Source organism: Mobula birostris, chromosome 14, assembly GCF_030028105.1.
Source record: "Mobula birostris isolate sMobBir1 chromosome 14, sMobBir1.hap1, whole genome shotgun sequence".
NCBI lineage: Eukaryota > Metazoa > Chordata > Chondrichthyes > Myliobatiformes > Myliobatidae > Mobula > Mobula birostris.
In genome coordinates, this window is record NC_092383.1 from 30,109,914 (window position 1) to 30,123,512 (window position 13,599).

At 42.7% G+C, this 13,599-nt stretch overlaps 1 protein-coding gene across 1 annotated transcript; it reads right to left on the minus strand.

Moving 5' to 3' along the window:
• Positions 1 to 4,260: 4,260 nt before the first annotated feature.
• On the minus strand, positions 4,261 to 13,207 carry LOC140209474 (uncharacterized). Its single transcript, XM_072277717.1, has 2 exons — positions 12,420 to 13,207; positions 4,261 to 6,532 (listed from the first exon to the last, which is right to left on the minus strand). Exons 1-2 carry the CDS (start codon positions 13,088 to 13,090, stop codon positions 6,520 to 6,522), a joined length of 684 nt encoding a protein of 227 aa, XP_072133818.1. The 5' UTR covers positions 13,091 to 13,207; the 3' UTR covers positions 4,261 to 6,519.
• Positions 13,208 to 13,599: the final 392 nt, after the last annotated feature.

A 13,599-nucleotide genomic window follows, 5' to 3' on the forward strand; every position in this document is an offset into this window, starting at 1 on the left:
ATCACCTGTAGCCAATACACAGAGGTGGCACGTGCACAAGCACGGCAGAAAAGCAGTCACTCATTTACTGAAAACATGATAAAAGCTAGACTTCGCTGTTATTCTTTGCAATCCAGAATTAACTTGCAAGAAATGAAATCAGTTGTCCACAAGTCTTGCATGAAAGTAGAGGACTAGTCTTGTCTCCCCCCGATTGCCCCGAATGTTCTTGCAATGATCATGGCATTTTACTATTGTTCCCACTGGTGATCCCTTGCTATACCCAGTTTTTGAATTGTTACAGACTTTGTCAAAATGAATTACAGCTGAGATGCATGAGCTACCCTTTTCCTCAACATGATTTTCTGCCTTTTGCGTTTCTCCACTTTGTAATGTCTGGAAATAGATTCTATATAAGATCAAGATAAGAAAACTCAAAGTTGATATTTACTACTCTACATATTCTTAATGTTCATTTACCCCAGGCCTGATAGTTTACAGAAAAACAACCTCTGAACATACCTCCACAGAATGTCAGTCTAATTACACCATTGTGTGTGCAACTTGTCTCAAATGTTCTTAAAGAGCAGGGTTTGATGGATCATGGTGAATTAAAGCATTATTCCAGCACTTTTCGAACACAGCTGGTCCTCTCCACAGCGTAATTAATCTTGTAACTGAGTATTTTTGTCGGCAGTTGGAAAATGGGCTGTGCAAATGTAGGGCAATTCTGCTGCATTGTGCCTTATTTAATAAAACTGAAATTTCTTGGTTCTTTCTTATTGAATGAATGACATTACAAAATGAGGATTCCTAAGCCATGTTTAATTTCTTCTGCATAGTTTTACTGTCCCTCATTAGGCATTATAACTGTGACTTCCCTCCACTTATCCCATAATAATACAGCTATTACACATGTATCAATAAAGTACCTACTGTATTCAAGAAAATCACATGAGTGTCAAGTCTCTCCTTATCAATGGACTTTTTGCTGCACACAAATGAAACAGAACTGTTTCAGGAAAATTGCTAGTTGATCAATAAACATTGTGTCAACATAGAAGCTTGATCCTGGGAACTCAAACATTAGATCAATATTGAGAGAAATTCTTCAAAAGTTCCTTTTCTGTCATATTCTACTGATAATAACATATTAACAGAAGCTCTGTTTTAAAACATACCATTGGAGAAAACATACCACAGTGATACAGCCAAATCCCACAATTTTGAATTGTTTGAACCCAGTGGCTTTACCAATGATGTTGTAGAGATTAAATATTAAGATTGCAAAATCTCATAGTGGGATATCACAATCTTGTTATAAAAACTCCAAACCAGCACAAGATTTCATTTTTGTTATTCACAGGGTAGGTCCAGTAATGTGGAATATTAGTAATATATTTGTTTTGGCAGCCTGCTTAGCCTGTAAATTCCCTTTAATTCAATTTATTTACACTCTGGGAGAGATACACAGTTTGCTGACTCATTGCCCTGTATTTGTTAAAAATTGCATTATTAATGGACAGTGAAGTGAAGTATAGTCAACTTAAATACAAGAGTCAATTCAATATTATTGCAGACCAAAGCCCCCCACAGTAATTGGTCCCCTGTGGCAACTGTTTGAAGGTATGCTTCTATAACCTGGCAGTAACCTGAAAGTTACCACTGTTCTCCCAGATAAATTTTATATCCAATAACCCTGCCCATTTAATTTGGAATCTATGAAAAACAGCAGTCTTGTTTTTGAAAATTGATACAGACAATATTCATACAAAATTTCTGTCTTGTATGCTCCTGAAAAAAATAATCACGTGCTTGTGATATTAGTGACAATTTTTCCACTGATTGGATTTGGTAAAGGACTTGTATTTAAGTTGGTGGCTTTAAAAACAATGTGTATAACCTCATGATTTTTAACCATGATACATGAGCAACAGGTTGTTAAATCGCCACAATTAAAAAGCATTTCAACAACCGTAAAGAATTTTAAAGCATCAGTAAAAAAAGAACTCGTATTTATGCAAAACTTTCTCATCTTCTGGACATAATTCAAATAGCTTAAAACCAATAAAATTATCTTGAATCCTAGCTAATTTTGCAATGTAGGAAACAGGGTACCTAAATTGCACATTGCAAGCTCTGTGAAAAGCAATGAGGTAAGTGAATTGTTGCTTTGTTTCAGTAGTATTAGGCGAAGGATAAATATCGAACAAGATAATAGGAATTAGCTATTCCTCAGATAGTGCAATGGACTCCTTTAGATCTATCTGAGCAGGGTTTCAGCTAAAGGTGCTATCCAAATGTTGGACCACTCCAGTGTAGCATTCCCTTGACACTGCACTTGCTAGGAGATTGGGAAAGTCACTGCTGTTACATACTTTCAAAGACTAACTCTGTTAACCTGCTCAGAATATACAGGTGATCTTATCATAGAGTTAGGTGCCACAGGAAACATAAAACCATATTACCATACTATTGGATCTGTCTGATAGAATTGCTGAGCCCATTTGGTCTACCTGTAATTTTCCATTTATAAACATCTCACTGATGAAATTAGAAACTGAAAGGGACCCACTCCAGTGAGAAACAACATGGTGGTGCATTAGGTAGAGCTGTTGGCTACAGCTTCAAGGACCTGAGCTCAATTGATCCTGATCTCAACTGCATCCATGTGGAGTTTCCACATCCTTCAAGTAGCTGCACAGATTTCATTTGGTACTCTGGTACTTTGGAGTATTCCCATGTTCAAAAGATGTCCAGGCGACCATAATGTATTGGCTACTCTGAGTTTCCCACTAAGTACCTAAATAACAAAGGGATCAAAGGGGAAGTTGACAGGTTTGAGAGAGACAGAATATGATTTAAATCTGCAGGGCTTGAACAGCAATGGGATCAATGGGGCTGCTCTGCTGGCACAGACACAATTGGCCAATTGGCCTCCTGCATCATATTAAGAAAGCTGAGCAAAATAACTTGCGTTTATGTACACCCATAAAATGGAAAAAGGGCAAGGCAATGAACAACATTGTTATCAAACAAATTTTTTCACTGAAGCATACAGTGGAGTATTAGGGCAGTTCACTAAATCTTTAACACAGGAGATTTTGCAGATGCTGGAAGTCCAGAGGAACACACACAAAATGCTGGAGGAACTTTGTAGATTAGGCAGCATCAATGGAGAGGAATAAAGAGCCAAGGTTTCGGGCTGAGACCCTTCAGAAATGGGCTTTGAAGAGCAACTTAAAGGAGGAGAGAGGGGTGGAAATCTAGTAGTATGGTTTATGTTAAAAAATTCCACAGAGATGCAGAAAGAACAATTAGAATTAGTGAAGCACAGGAGTTGGAATTAGAAAAGCACAAATGATTCAGTCAGATAAAGAACAATGGATCGGGTGTGCCTGGTTGTTGACTCATGATTAAAATATTCACCTTTATATTTACTCAATATTAATAGAGAGGGTTGTGTTGTCTCTGTATGTGAAAGGAAGAATTATAAAGGAAATATGAATAATTAAGATGCCCTGTGGGCTTCCGATATACCAAATCTGGTTGTAAAAACCAACTAACAAGACAACTCAAATGTTAAAAAGGAACGTTTCATTAATCAAGTTCAGGATAGCACTACTTATCTTAGACTATGCCAATCTGGACATTACTGGCAGCATCTCTAGGAAGAGGTACAGTCGACGTTTCAGGCCGAGACCCTTCGTCAGATGCCAGTCCTAATGAAGGGTCTCGGCCTGAAACGTCGAATGTACCTCTTCCTAGAGATGCTGCCTGTCCTGCTGCGTTCACCAGCAACTCTGATGTGTGTTGCTTGATTTTCCAGCATTTGCAGAATTCCTGTCATTTGGACATAAGTACTTGCAGTCTGACTATGTTTTAACTAAACACATTCCGAGAATTTGAACAAACTTCAGTACACAATTAAACAAAGCATGAGTTGAGTTTTCTGCCTGATTGTAAGTATTCACGTTGTGCTCCCATCTGGAAGGCAGTAAATAAAAGGAAGAAAAGATTTCATCTTTAGACCACCTTTTCTAAACATAGCAGATGTCAAAGTATAGCCGATAAAGTTATTTACTGAAAAGTTATCGGTGCTGTGATTTAGGAAGCTGGACAGCAAAGGCCCACAAAGATGAATGCCAGATCCTTGTTACTACAAGGCATGTCATATTTACTCTCTATTTGAATTATACCCAACAATATGAAGGTATAGAAGTTCAGAAGTTCAAAGTTCAAAGTAAATTTTATTATTAAAGTACATATATGTCACGATATACAACTTTGAGATTCATTTTCTTGTGGGCATACTCAATAAATCTATAGAATAATAACCGTAACAGCATCAATGAAAGAACGTTTAACTAAGGTGTTCTACCAGAGTGCAGGAGACAACAAACTGCAAATATAAAAAGAAGAATTAATAATAAATAAGCAAGAGATAGTGATGAGCAAACTAGAGGGCCTAAAGGTAGATAAGTCCCTTGGTCCTGATGGGATGCATCCCAGGGTGCTGAGGGAATTGGCGGAGGTTATAGTAGACACGTTGGTAATCATTTACCAAAATCCTCTAGACTCTGGGCAGGTCCCGGCGGACTGGAAGACAGCAATTGTCACGCCACTTTTTAAAAAAGGATGTAGGCAAAAGACGGGCAACTATAGGCCAGTTAGCTTAACATCTGTAGTCGGGAAAATGCTTGAAGGTGTCATTAAGGAAGAAATAGTGAAACATTTAGGAAGGAGTGGTTCCATTAGGCAGACACAGCATGGATTCAGAAAGGGCAGGCCCTGTTTGACAATTTTACTGGAGTTCTTTGAGGACATCATGAGTGCAGTGGATAGGGGGGAACAGGTGGATGTCGTATACTTGGATTTCCAGAAGGCACTCGATAAGGTGCCACACAAGAGACTTATAAATAAGATACGGATGCATGGAGTCAGAGGAAGTGTATTGGCATAGATAGTGGATTGGTTAACCAACAGAAGGCAGAGAGTTGGTATAAATGGGTGTTTCTTCAGTTGGAAGTCAGTGGTGAGTGGGGTACCGCAGGGGTCAGTACTGGGCCTGCAGCTGTTTACCATTTACAATGATGATTTGGAAGAGGGGACCGAGTGTAGCGTAGCAGAATTTGCTGATGATACTAAACTGAGTGGAAAAACAAATTGTACAGAGGATGTGCAGAGTCTGCAGAGGGATATAGATAGGTTAAGTGAGTGGGCCAAGGTCTGGCAGATGGAATACAATGTTGGTAAATGTGAGATCATCCACTTTGGAAGGAATAATAGAAGAGCAGATTATTATTTAAGTGGTGAAAGATTGCAGCATGCTGTTGTGCAGAGGGACTTAGGAGTGCTTGTGCATGAATCACAAAAAGCTGGGCTTGCAGGTGCAGTAGGTTATTAAGAAGGCAAATGGAATGTTGGCCTTCATTGCTAGAGGGATTGAATTCAAGAGCAGGGAGGTCATGCTGCAACTATACAGGGTACTGGTGAGACCGCACCTGGAGTACTGTGTACAGTTCTGGTCTCCACACTTGAGGAAGGATATACTGGCTTTGGAGGCAGTGCAGAGGAAGATCACCAGGTTGATTCCAGCAATGAAGGGGTTAACATATGAGGAGAAATTGAGTCACCTGGGACTATACACTCTGGAATTCAGAAGAATGAGAGGGGATCTTATAGAAACATACAAAATTTTTAAAGGGATAGATAAGATAGAAGTAGGAAAGTTGTTTCCATTGGTAGGTGAGACTAGAACTAGGGGACATTGCCTCAAGATTCAGGGGAGAAGATTTAGGACAGAGAAGAGGAGAAACTGCTTTTCCCAGAGAGTGGTGAATCTGTAAAATTCTCTGCCCAGGGAAGCAGTTGAGGCTTCTTCACTAAATATATTTAAGATACAGTTAGATAGATTTTTACATAGTAGGGGAATTAAGGGTTATGGGGAAAAGGCAGGTAGATGGAGCTGAGTTTATGAACAGATCAGCCATGATTTATTGAATGCCGGGGCAGGCTCAATGGGCAGGATGGCCTACACCTGCTACTATTTCTTATGTTCTTATGTAAGCAAAGATACTAAGAACATGAGATGAAGAGTCCTTGAAAGTAAGTCCATTGGTTGTGGGAACATTTCAATGATGGGGCAAATGAAGTAGAGTAAGTTCAAGAGCCTGATGGTTGAGGGTAGTAACTTTCCTGAACCTGGTGGTGTAAGTCCTGAGGTTCTTGTACCTTCATCCTGATGACAGCAGTAAGAAGAGAGCATGGCCTGGGTGGTGGGAGTCCCTGATAATGGATGCTGCTTTCCTGTGTCCACTACTTTTTGTAGGATCTTCCATTCAAGGGCATTGAATAAATATTGAACAAGGCACAACATGGGAAGGAAACCATCCAGCTCTTCTTCAAAGTGATGCCATGGAATTTTACATGTCCACTTTGGAAACTGCGCTTAAAATCAAATCCAGAGTTCAGAGTCCTTCCCCAGGGCTGCAGTCCCTGATGAAATTATAGAAGCATTTTCTTGATCATCTCATAGGATTAACGGTTCTGCCTGCAAAATATACAAACCATGTGAGAATATGTATGATATGAATGTTATTTGCAAAAAAGCTTCCTCTCAAAAATCCAGAATTTTTAAAAGCATTTATTAAGATTCTGTGTTTTTTCACACTGCTGTTTTGTTAGTTCATTGTCTTCTCCATAACCTCTGTACCTAGCCTTGTCCTGATTATCTCCACTCTTTCCCAATTTCTTGCACACCACACTTCTACAATCTTCACTCATCATATGGTGGCTGTGTTTGGGAGAAGTATGTTGAGTAGAAAATCAGGCCAGGCTCCTTAACATGAAAGAATGGGTCAACTCTCCAGGTAAGACTTACTTCAATACTCAAGCCGTAGTACCTTTTGCAGGTTCCAAATGGCAATACATTTTTATTATGGTGACATCAAAACAAACTTTGTCCACTTTTAACATCAGGAGGATTAAAATATCCTACTGCATAACTCATAAAAACCATTGTAGAATTTCTCAGTCAATGTAATTTAGTAAATAATACTAATATAAAACAATATTACTTCAATTTACTAATTTACGTTGGCCTGGAAAGTGTCATATTAGATATTCAATCACAAGTAATTAAAATATTCATCTTCAGTACAGCAGAAAATAAGAACAGATTAATTGGAAAATCAAAGTGGAAGTTAACCACAGAATAAAGAATATAGACAGCCAGAAGTGTGCTTGTATCTTCCTTTGAAACACCTGGTATTGAATTAGTGATGTTAAGTGGGTGTTCTCAAAAAAGCCTGTTTAGTTAGTAACCACTCCCAAGTTGTAGCCATGGTTAAATTGATAAATAGAAAAAAGCATTGAGGCGTGTCTCCATCAGATATCCTGTGTAACTGGTTCATGTTTTCAAACTAAATGAAAAATGATACTGTCAAACACCAATACGTCACAACAGAATATGCATAAAGCCGATATTTCTGAAAATTAAGGCATGTTGGTTAGTTTTGAGTTGTCATTGGTATCACAGTGTATACAGATTTGCCACATGATAACAGCTTGCATTGGGCATTATGTAATTTAGATAACAAGCTTGATCCAGTGAAGTGGGCTGTGGTTTGTCCTTTTCCTGCAAGGACACTTGTCCTTGTCACAAGGGGGAAAACTGGAACTCCACTGTCCCTGGCCAGTTTGAAAGCACTTGAGAAGCAGTCAGCCACATGTGACCAGTTAACTCCTGGTCATGCCCGTTATGCCAGAGATGGCAGAACAATCTATAAGAACGTTTCCCATCCACACTCTGTTCCATGGATTTGTTGTGGAAACTTCAGAGAGAGCCAGGAGGGAAAGTTTCCACATTGGAGTTCTGGAAAATGAAACTGGAGGAACCAAAGGCTCACATAACACAGAAGGAGAATGAGATGCTATTCCTGTGCTGACTCTTTGAATTAATTTCAGTTCTTCTCAAACCTTGCATTGATTTTGCTGCACAATATTGGCATCTTCCAAGTTACCAGAAGACCACAAGACATAGGAGCAGAATTAGGCCATTCAACCCATCGAGTCTGCTCAGCCATTTCATCATCGCTGATTTATTATCCCTCTCAGCCCCATTCTCCTGCCTTCACCCCATAACCTTTGACACCTTTACTAATCAAGAACCCATCAACTTTGTCTCCACACCCTTCTGTGATAATGAATTCTACAGATTCATCACCCTCTGGCTAAAGACATTTCTCCTCATTTCTGTTCTAAAGGGACATCCTTGTGTCTGAGGCTGTGCCTTCTGCTCCTAGACTCCCTGATGATAGGAAACATTCTCTCCACATTCACTCTATCTAGGCCTTTCAATATTCAATAGATCTCAATGAGATCCCCTCTCATTCTTCTCAACTCCAGCGACTACAGGCCAAGAGCAATTAAACTCTCCTCATACATTAACCCTTTCATTCCTGGGATCATTCTCATAAACCTCCTTTGGACCCTATCCAATGCCAGCACGTCCTTTCTTCGATAAGGGACCCAAGACTGCTCATGATAGTCCAAGTGCAGTCTGACTAATACACTATAAATCCTCAGCACTACATCCTTGCATTTACAGTTTATCTCTCTCAAAATCAGCGCTAACATTGAAGTTGCTTTCCTTACCATCCACTCAACCTGCAACTTACCTTTAGGGAATCCTGCACAAGGATTCCCAAGTCCCTTTGCATCTCTGACTTCTGAATTTGTTCTCCATTTAGAAAATAGTCTATGCTTTTATTCCTTTACCAAAGTGCATGAACATACACTTCACTACACTGAATTCCATCTGCCGCTTCTTGTCCATTCTCCCAATCTATCCAAGTCCTTCTGTCTGCAGACTCCTTGCTTCCTCAACACCACCAGCCCCTCCACCTATCTTTGTATTGTCCGCAACTTGGCCACAAAGCCATCAATTCTGTCATCCAAATCATTGACATACAACAGGGGAAAAAAAAACATCCCAATGCTGGCCCCTGCTTAACACCACATCACCTACAGCCAACCAGAAAAGGCCTCCTTTATTCCCACATTGTGCCTCCTGCCAGTCAGCTGATATTCTGTCCATGCTCCTATCTTTCCTGTAACACCATGGGCTCTTGTTAAGCAGCCTTATGTGTGGCACCTTGTCAAAGGCCTTCTGAAAGTCCAAGAAAATAGCATTCATTGACTCCCCCTTGTCGATCCAGCCTGTTATTTCCTCAAAGACTTCCAACAGATTTGTCAGGCAAGATATCCCCTTAAGGAAACCGTGCAGACATTGGCTATGTTATCATGCACCTTCATGTACCCCAAAGCCTCATCCTTTATAATGGACTAACATCCCTCTTCCCAACCACTGAAATCAGGCTAACTGGCTGTCAACTTCCTTTCTTTCTGCCTACCTCCCTTCTTAATGAGTGGAGTGACATTTGTAATTTTCCACTGCTGCAGAACTATTCCAGAATATAGAGATTCTTGAATGATAATTTCTAATGCCTCCATAATTTCATTAGCTACTTCATTCAGAACCCTGGGCTGTAATCCATCTGGTCCAGGTAACTTATCTGCCTTCAGATCTTTCAGGTTCTCAAGCACCTCTTCCTTAGTAATAGCAACTACGCCCACATCTGCCCTTGACACTCGAATTTCTGGTATACTGCTAGTGTCTTCCACAGCGAAGACTGATGTAAAATATTTATTAAGTTTGTCCAACTATTCCTTTGTCCCCCATTCCTTTTTTACGCTTGGTTTGATATCACTAATGCTGAGCCTCGAGGAGAGCCACCAAAATGACCTGCACCTTGGTCATCTCTGAGGCTGAAGTACGCAGGTGTTTCCAATGAGTGGACAGTCGCAAGGCTGTGGGACCAGACAGCATCCCAGGGCAGGTATTCCGGATGTGCGCGGCACAACTGGCAGGTGTGTTTGCAGACATTTTTAATCTCTCCCTCTCCCAGTGTAGAGTGTCCTGCTTCAAAACATCCACCATTGTTCCTGTACCCAAAAAGACCAAGGTAACCTGTCTGAACAACTGGTGTCCTGTCACACTCACCTCAATGATAAGCAAATGGTTTGAGAAGCTGGTCAAGGACTACATCTGCAGCATGTTACCTTACACACTGGACCTCCTATAATTCACCCAATGGACAGATGATGCAATTCCACAGCTCCACACACAGTCCTTGCACATCTGGAGAAGAAGGATGCTTATGTGAGAATGCTTTTCTTGCACTCCAATTCAGCATTCAACACCATAACTCCCTCCAGAATTAACAAGAAGCTTAGAGACCTCGGCTTTCACCCTGCCTTGTGCAGTTGGATCCTGGACTTCCTGTCAGATCTCCATCAAAGTGGGCTCCCTCACCTCTGCCCCCCTGACCCTCATCACAGGTGCCCATCAGGGCTGTGTCCTAAGCCCCCTCCTTTACTCTCTGTATACCCATGACTGTGTCGCCACCTACAGCTCCAATCTGCTAATTAAATTTGCTGATGACACTACACCAATTGGCCTAATCTCAAATAATAACGAGGCAGCCTACAGAGAAGTCGTCACCTTGACACAGTGGTGTCAAGAAAACAATCTCTCTCTGAATGTCGCAACAACAAAGGAGCTGGTTGTGGACTACAGGAGAAACAGAGGCAGACTAACCCCTATTGACATCAATGGGGTTGAGAGGGTGAACAGCTTTAACTTCCTCCTCTTACACATCACCAAGGATCTCACGTGGTCTGTGCATACTGGCTGTGGTGAAAAAAAGCACAACGGCATCTCTTTCACCTTGGATGGTTGAAGAAGCTTGGTATGAGTCCCCAAATCCTAAGGACTTTCTACAGGGGCATAACTGAGAGCATCCTGACTGGCTGCATCACTGCCTGGTATGGGAACTGTACTTCGCTCAATCACAGGACTCTACAGAGAGTGGTGTGGACAGCCCAGCGCATCTGTAGGTGTGAATTTCCCACTATTCAGGACGTTTACAGAGACAGGTATGTGAAAATAGCCTGCAGGATCATTGTGGACACAAGTCACCTCAACCACAAACTGTTCCAGCTGCTACCATCCGGGAAACAGTATTGCAGCATTAAAGCCAGGACCAACAAGCTCTCAGACAGCTTCTTCATCAGACTGATTAATTCATGCAGGCCATCAGACTGATTAATTCATGCAGATACAATTGTATTTCCATGGTATATTGACTATCCTGTTGTACATACTATTTATTACAAATGACTGTAAATTGCATACTGCACATTTAGGTGGAGACGTAATGTAAAGATTTTTACTTGTAGCTCCCTGGCCACCCTCCGGGTCGCTCGGCTCGCTGTCGTCTAGGGAAACAGCCTCGGCCCCGCCAAACTGGGTAATTCGTTTGTGTGGATGCTGTGTGAGGTACCCCACCCCGCCCAAATAACAGACATTACACCAGATGCAATTAAATGATTTACAGTTTATAGATATTACTGGAACTATATAACTAAAAGAGAATAAAATATAAAAGGAAAATAAAAGGCGCCACACTTATCAAAGTTTAATCTCTTGGTGCACAAAAACCGTTGGAGCTCAAGGACCTTCACCCTGCGACACCTCGGACCACCTCGACCGGCCGCCTGGGACCAACAACGGTGGTCGACCAGACGCTCCACATGAGTCTGTCTCCGTCTCCTCGCCGAACGTCCCGCTCGGGGTCCGACCCCGTTAGCGGACTCACAGCACCTCGTCCATCCTCTGTCTCGCTCTCCCGCCTTCTGCCCCAAAACCCCGCGCATACAGTATCTTCAAATACACCAAAACCATAACAACTATCCCAATTGGTTAATAGTACCCTCTTATCACCCTCTAAACCACAATAAGCTGCTAGCGCAAACTTTCTCAGCGTTAAAGCACAACAAAGCCGCATTCCCCAGATTAACATAACAAAAACGCCATTTTAATTAGCCTCCGCAGTAACATAAAAATCGAAACCCCCTTACACTCTCCCCCCACCAAATAAAGTCATGTCCTCATGACTTCTAAATAACTCGCCACCCAGTCCTACAGACACACAACACACACATACACAGATACACACAGTGACAGTGCTCCCCAAACAGTGGACCTTACTCCCGTCCCACGGGCGCTAAATAGGCCAACCTATCTGGGAGCTTCTTAACCCTCTGAGACCTCCGTACCCCCTCACCTAAACCCACAAGGCTCAGACACTACTAGGGATACCTCGGGCCTGCTTGCCAACTCCTCTCTCACTCAGGCCACCACTACAGCTCGGAGCCCCCTGTCCCGTGGCCGGGGCCCCGCCTCTCCTCCTTCCTGATCCTGCCGTAACTCAGACTGCCCACAGCTAGCCCTCCCCACTACACCTGACTCAGTGGGAGAAGGGCCAAAAGTCTCTTCCTCAATCACGGGGAAGTTAGCGAAAGACAGCATATACCACATGTGCAGCACGTCATCCTTCGAATCCGTATTCTTCCTCATTCCTTCGATCGGTAGCTGCTGTTTGAGTTTCTCCAAACTGAAACATTTAGCTGGGGCTACCCCTTCAGCCTCCTGCAGTCGAGACGTCAGCTTCTTCGGGGACTCCTTCAACTCTCGCCACAGCCTCAGCAGTTCTGACTCAGGGTTCCTGGCCATCTCAATCTGGGACTTAGTTACCCCACCAGCTTCTTCCACCCTGACCTGAAAAGCAGCAGTTAAAGGATGTTCAGCCTCCGGTTGTTTCTTCCTGAGGGCGTCTTCCAGGTCAACTTTCAGTTTTTCCACTTCATTTAAACTCGCGATAGTCATCTTCAGGTTCCTTTCAAGCGTCCGCCTCCCTTTTCCGAGATCTGTCCTCCATTTCTTTACCTCCTCGGGAGTGTAGTCAAACTCCCCTCCCTGGGCTCTCGGTTTTCTGTTGACCTTAGTCAGAACACTTCCTTGATCTTCCCCAACTTGTAAATCTTCCAATCTGTTCTGAATGGACGTCTTGAGTTTCTGCTGATCCCTTCGAAGGTGGGTCATTGTTTCTTCTCGCTGGATTAATTCGTCAGTATATGACCGCAGTGCGGTGCAAATCCCCTCTCTTCCCTGTGTCTCATTCAGATTGACGACCTGGGTTTCCATCCCCCGGTCCACCACCGTCTGTCCCAACACCAGGAAGTTCAACTGGTATGTCGGGTCATTTTCCTCACATTGCACCAAACTCCTCCGGCCAAAAACTCCTCCACATTTGACACTTCGCTTCGGTTGCCCGGGCTCAGCCACTCGCCTCGCCTCATAGTCCCCCCAGGCGAATCCAAGCTCTAGGCAGTCATCCACATACGTCAAAACTCCACACACCTTCACTTCCCCCATGGTTTTCCTCATGCCCCGCGGGAAGGATGCAGGGGCTCCGGATATGCCCTTGGGCATCTTTTCGGATCGGAAGAATCCTAGGGAACTAGTAAAGCCCATCTTCGGCTCAACAGCCGCACTCCTCAGGATCTGGCAACATCCACCCCTCAGATGCAGCACATTAAACCACGTCGCATCATCCACACACACGCTGCCTTCATCTTCCATGCCGCTAGGGTCCAGTTGCCGCGACCTCTCTCTCACTGAGGTGTCTTCAGCGGTCAACTCCCCTCCCTCGT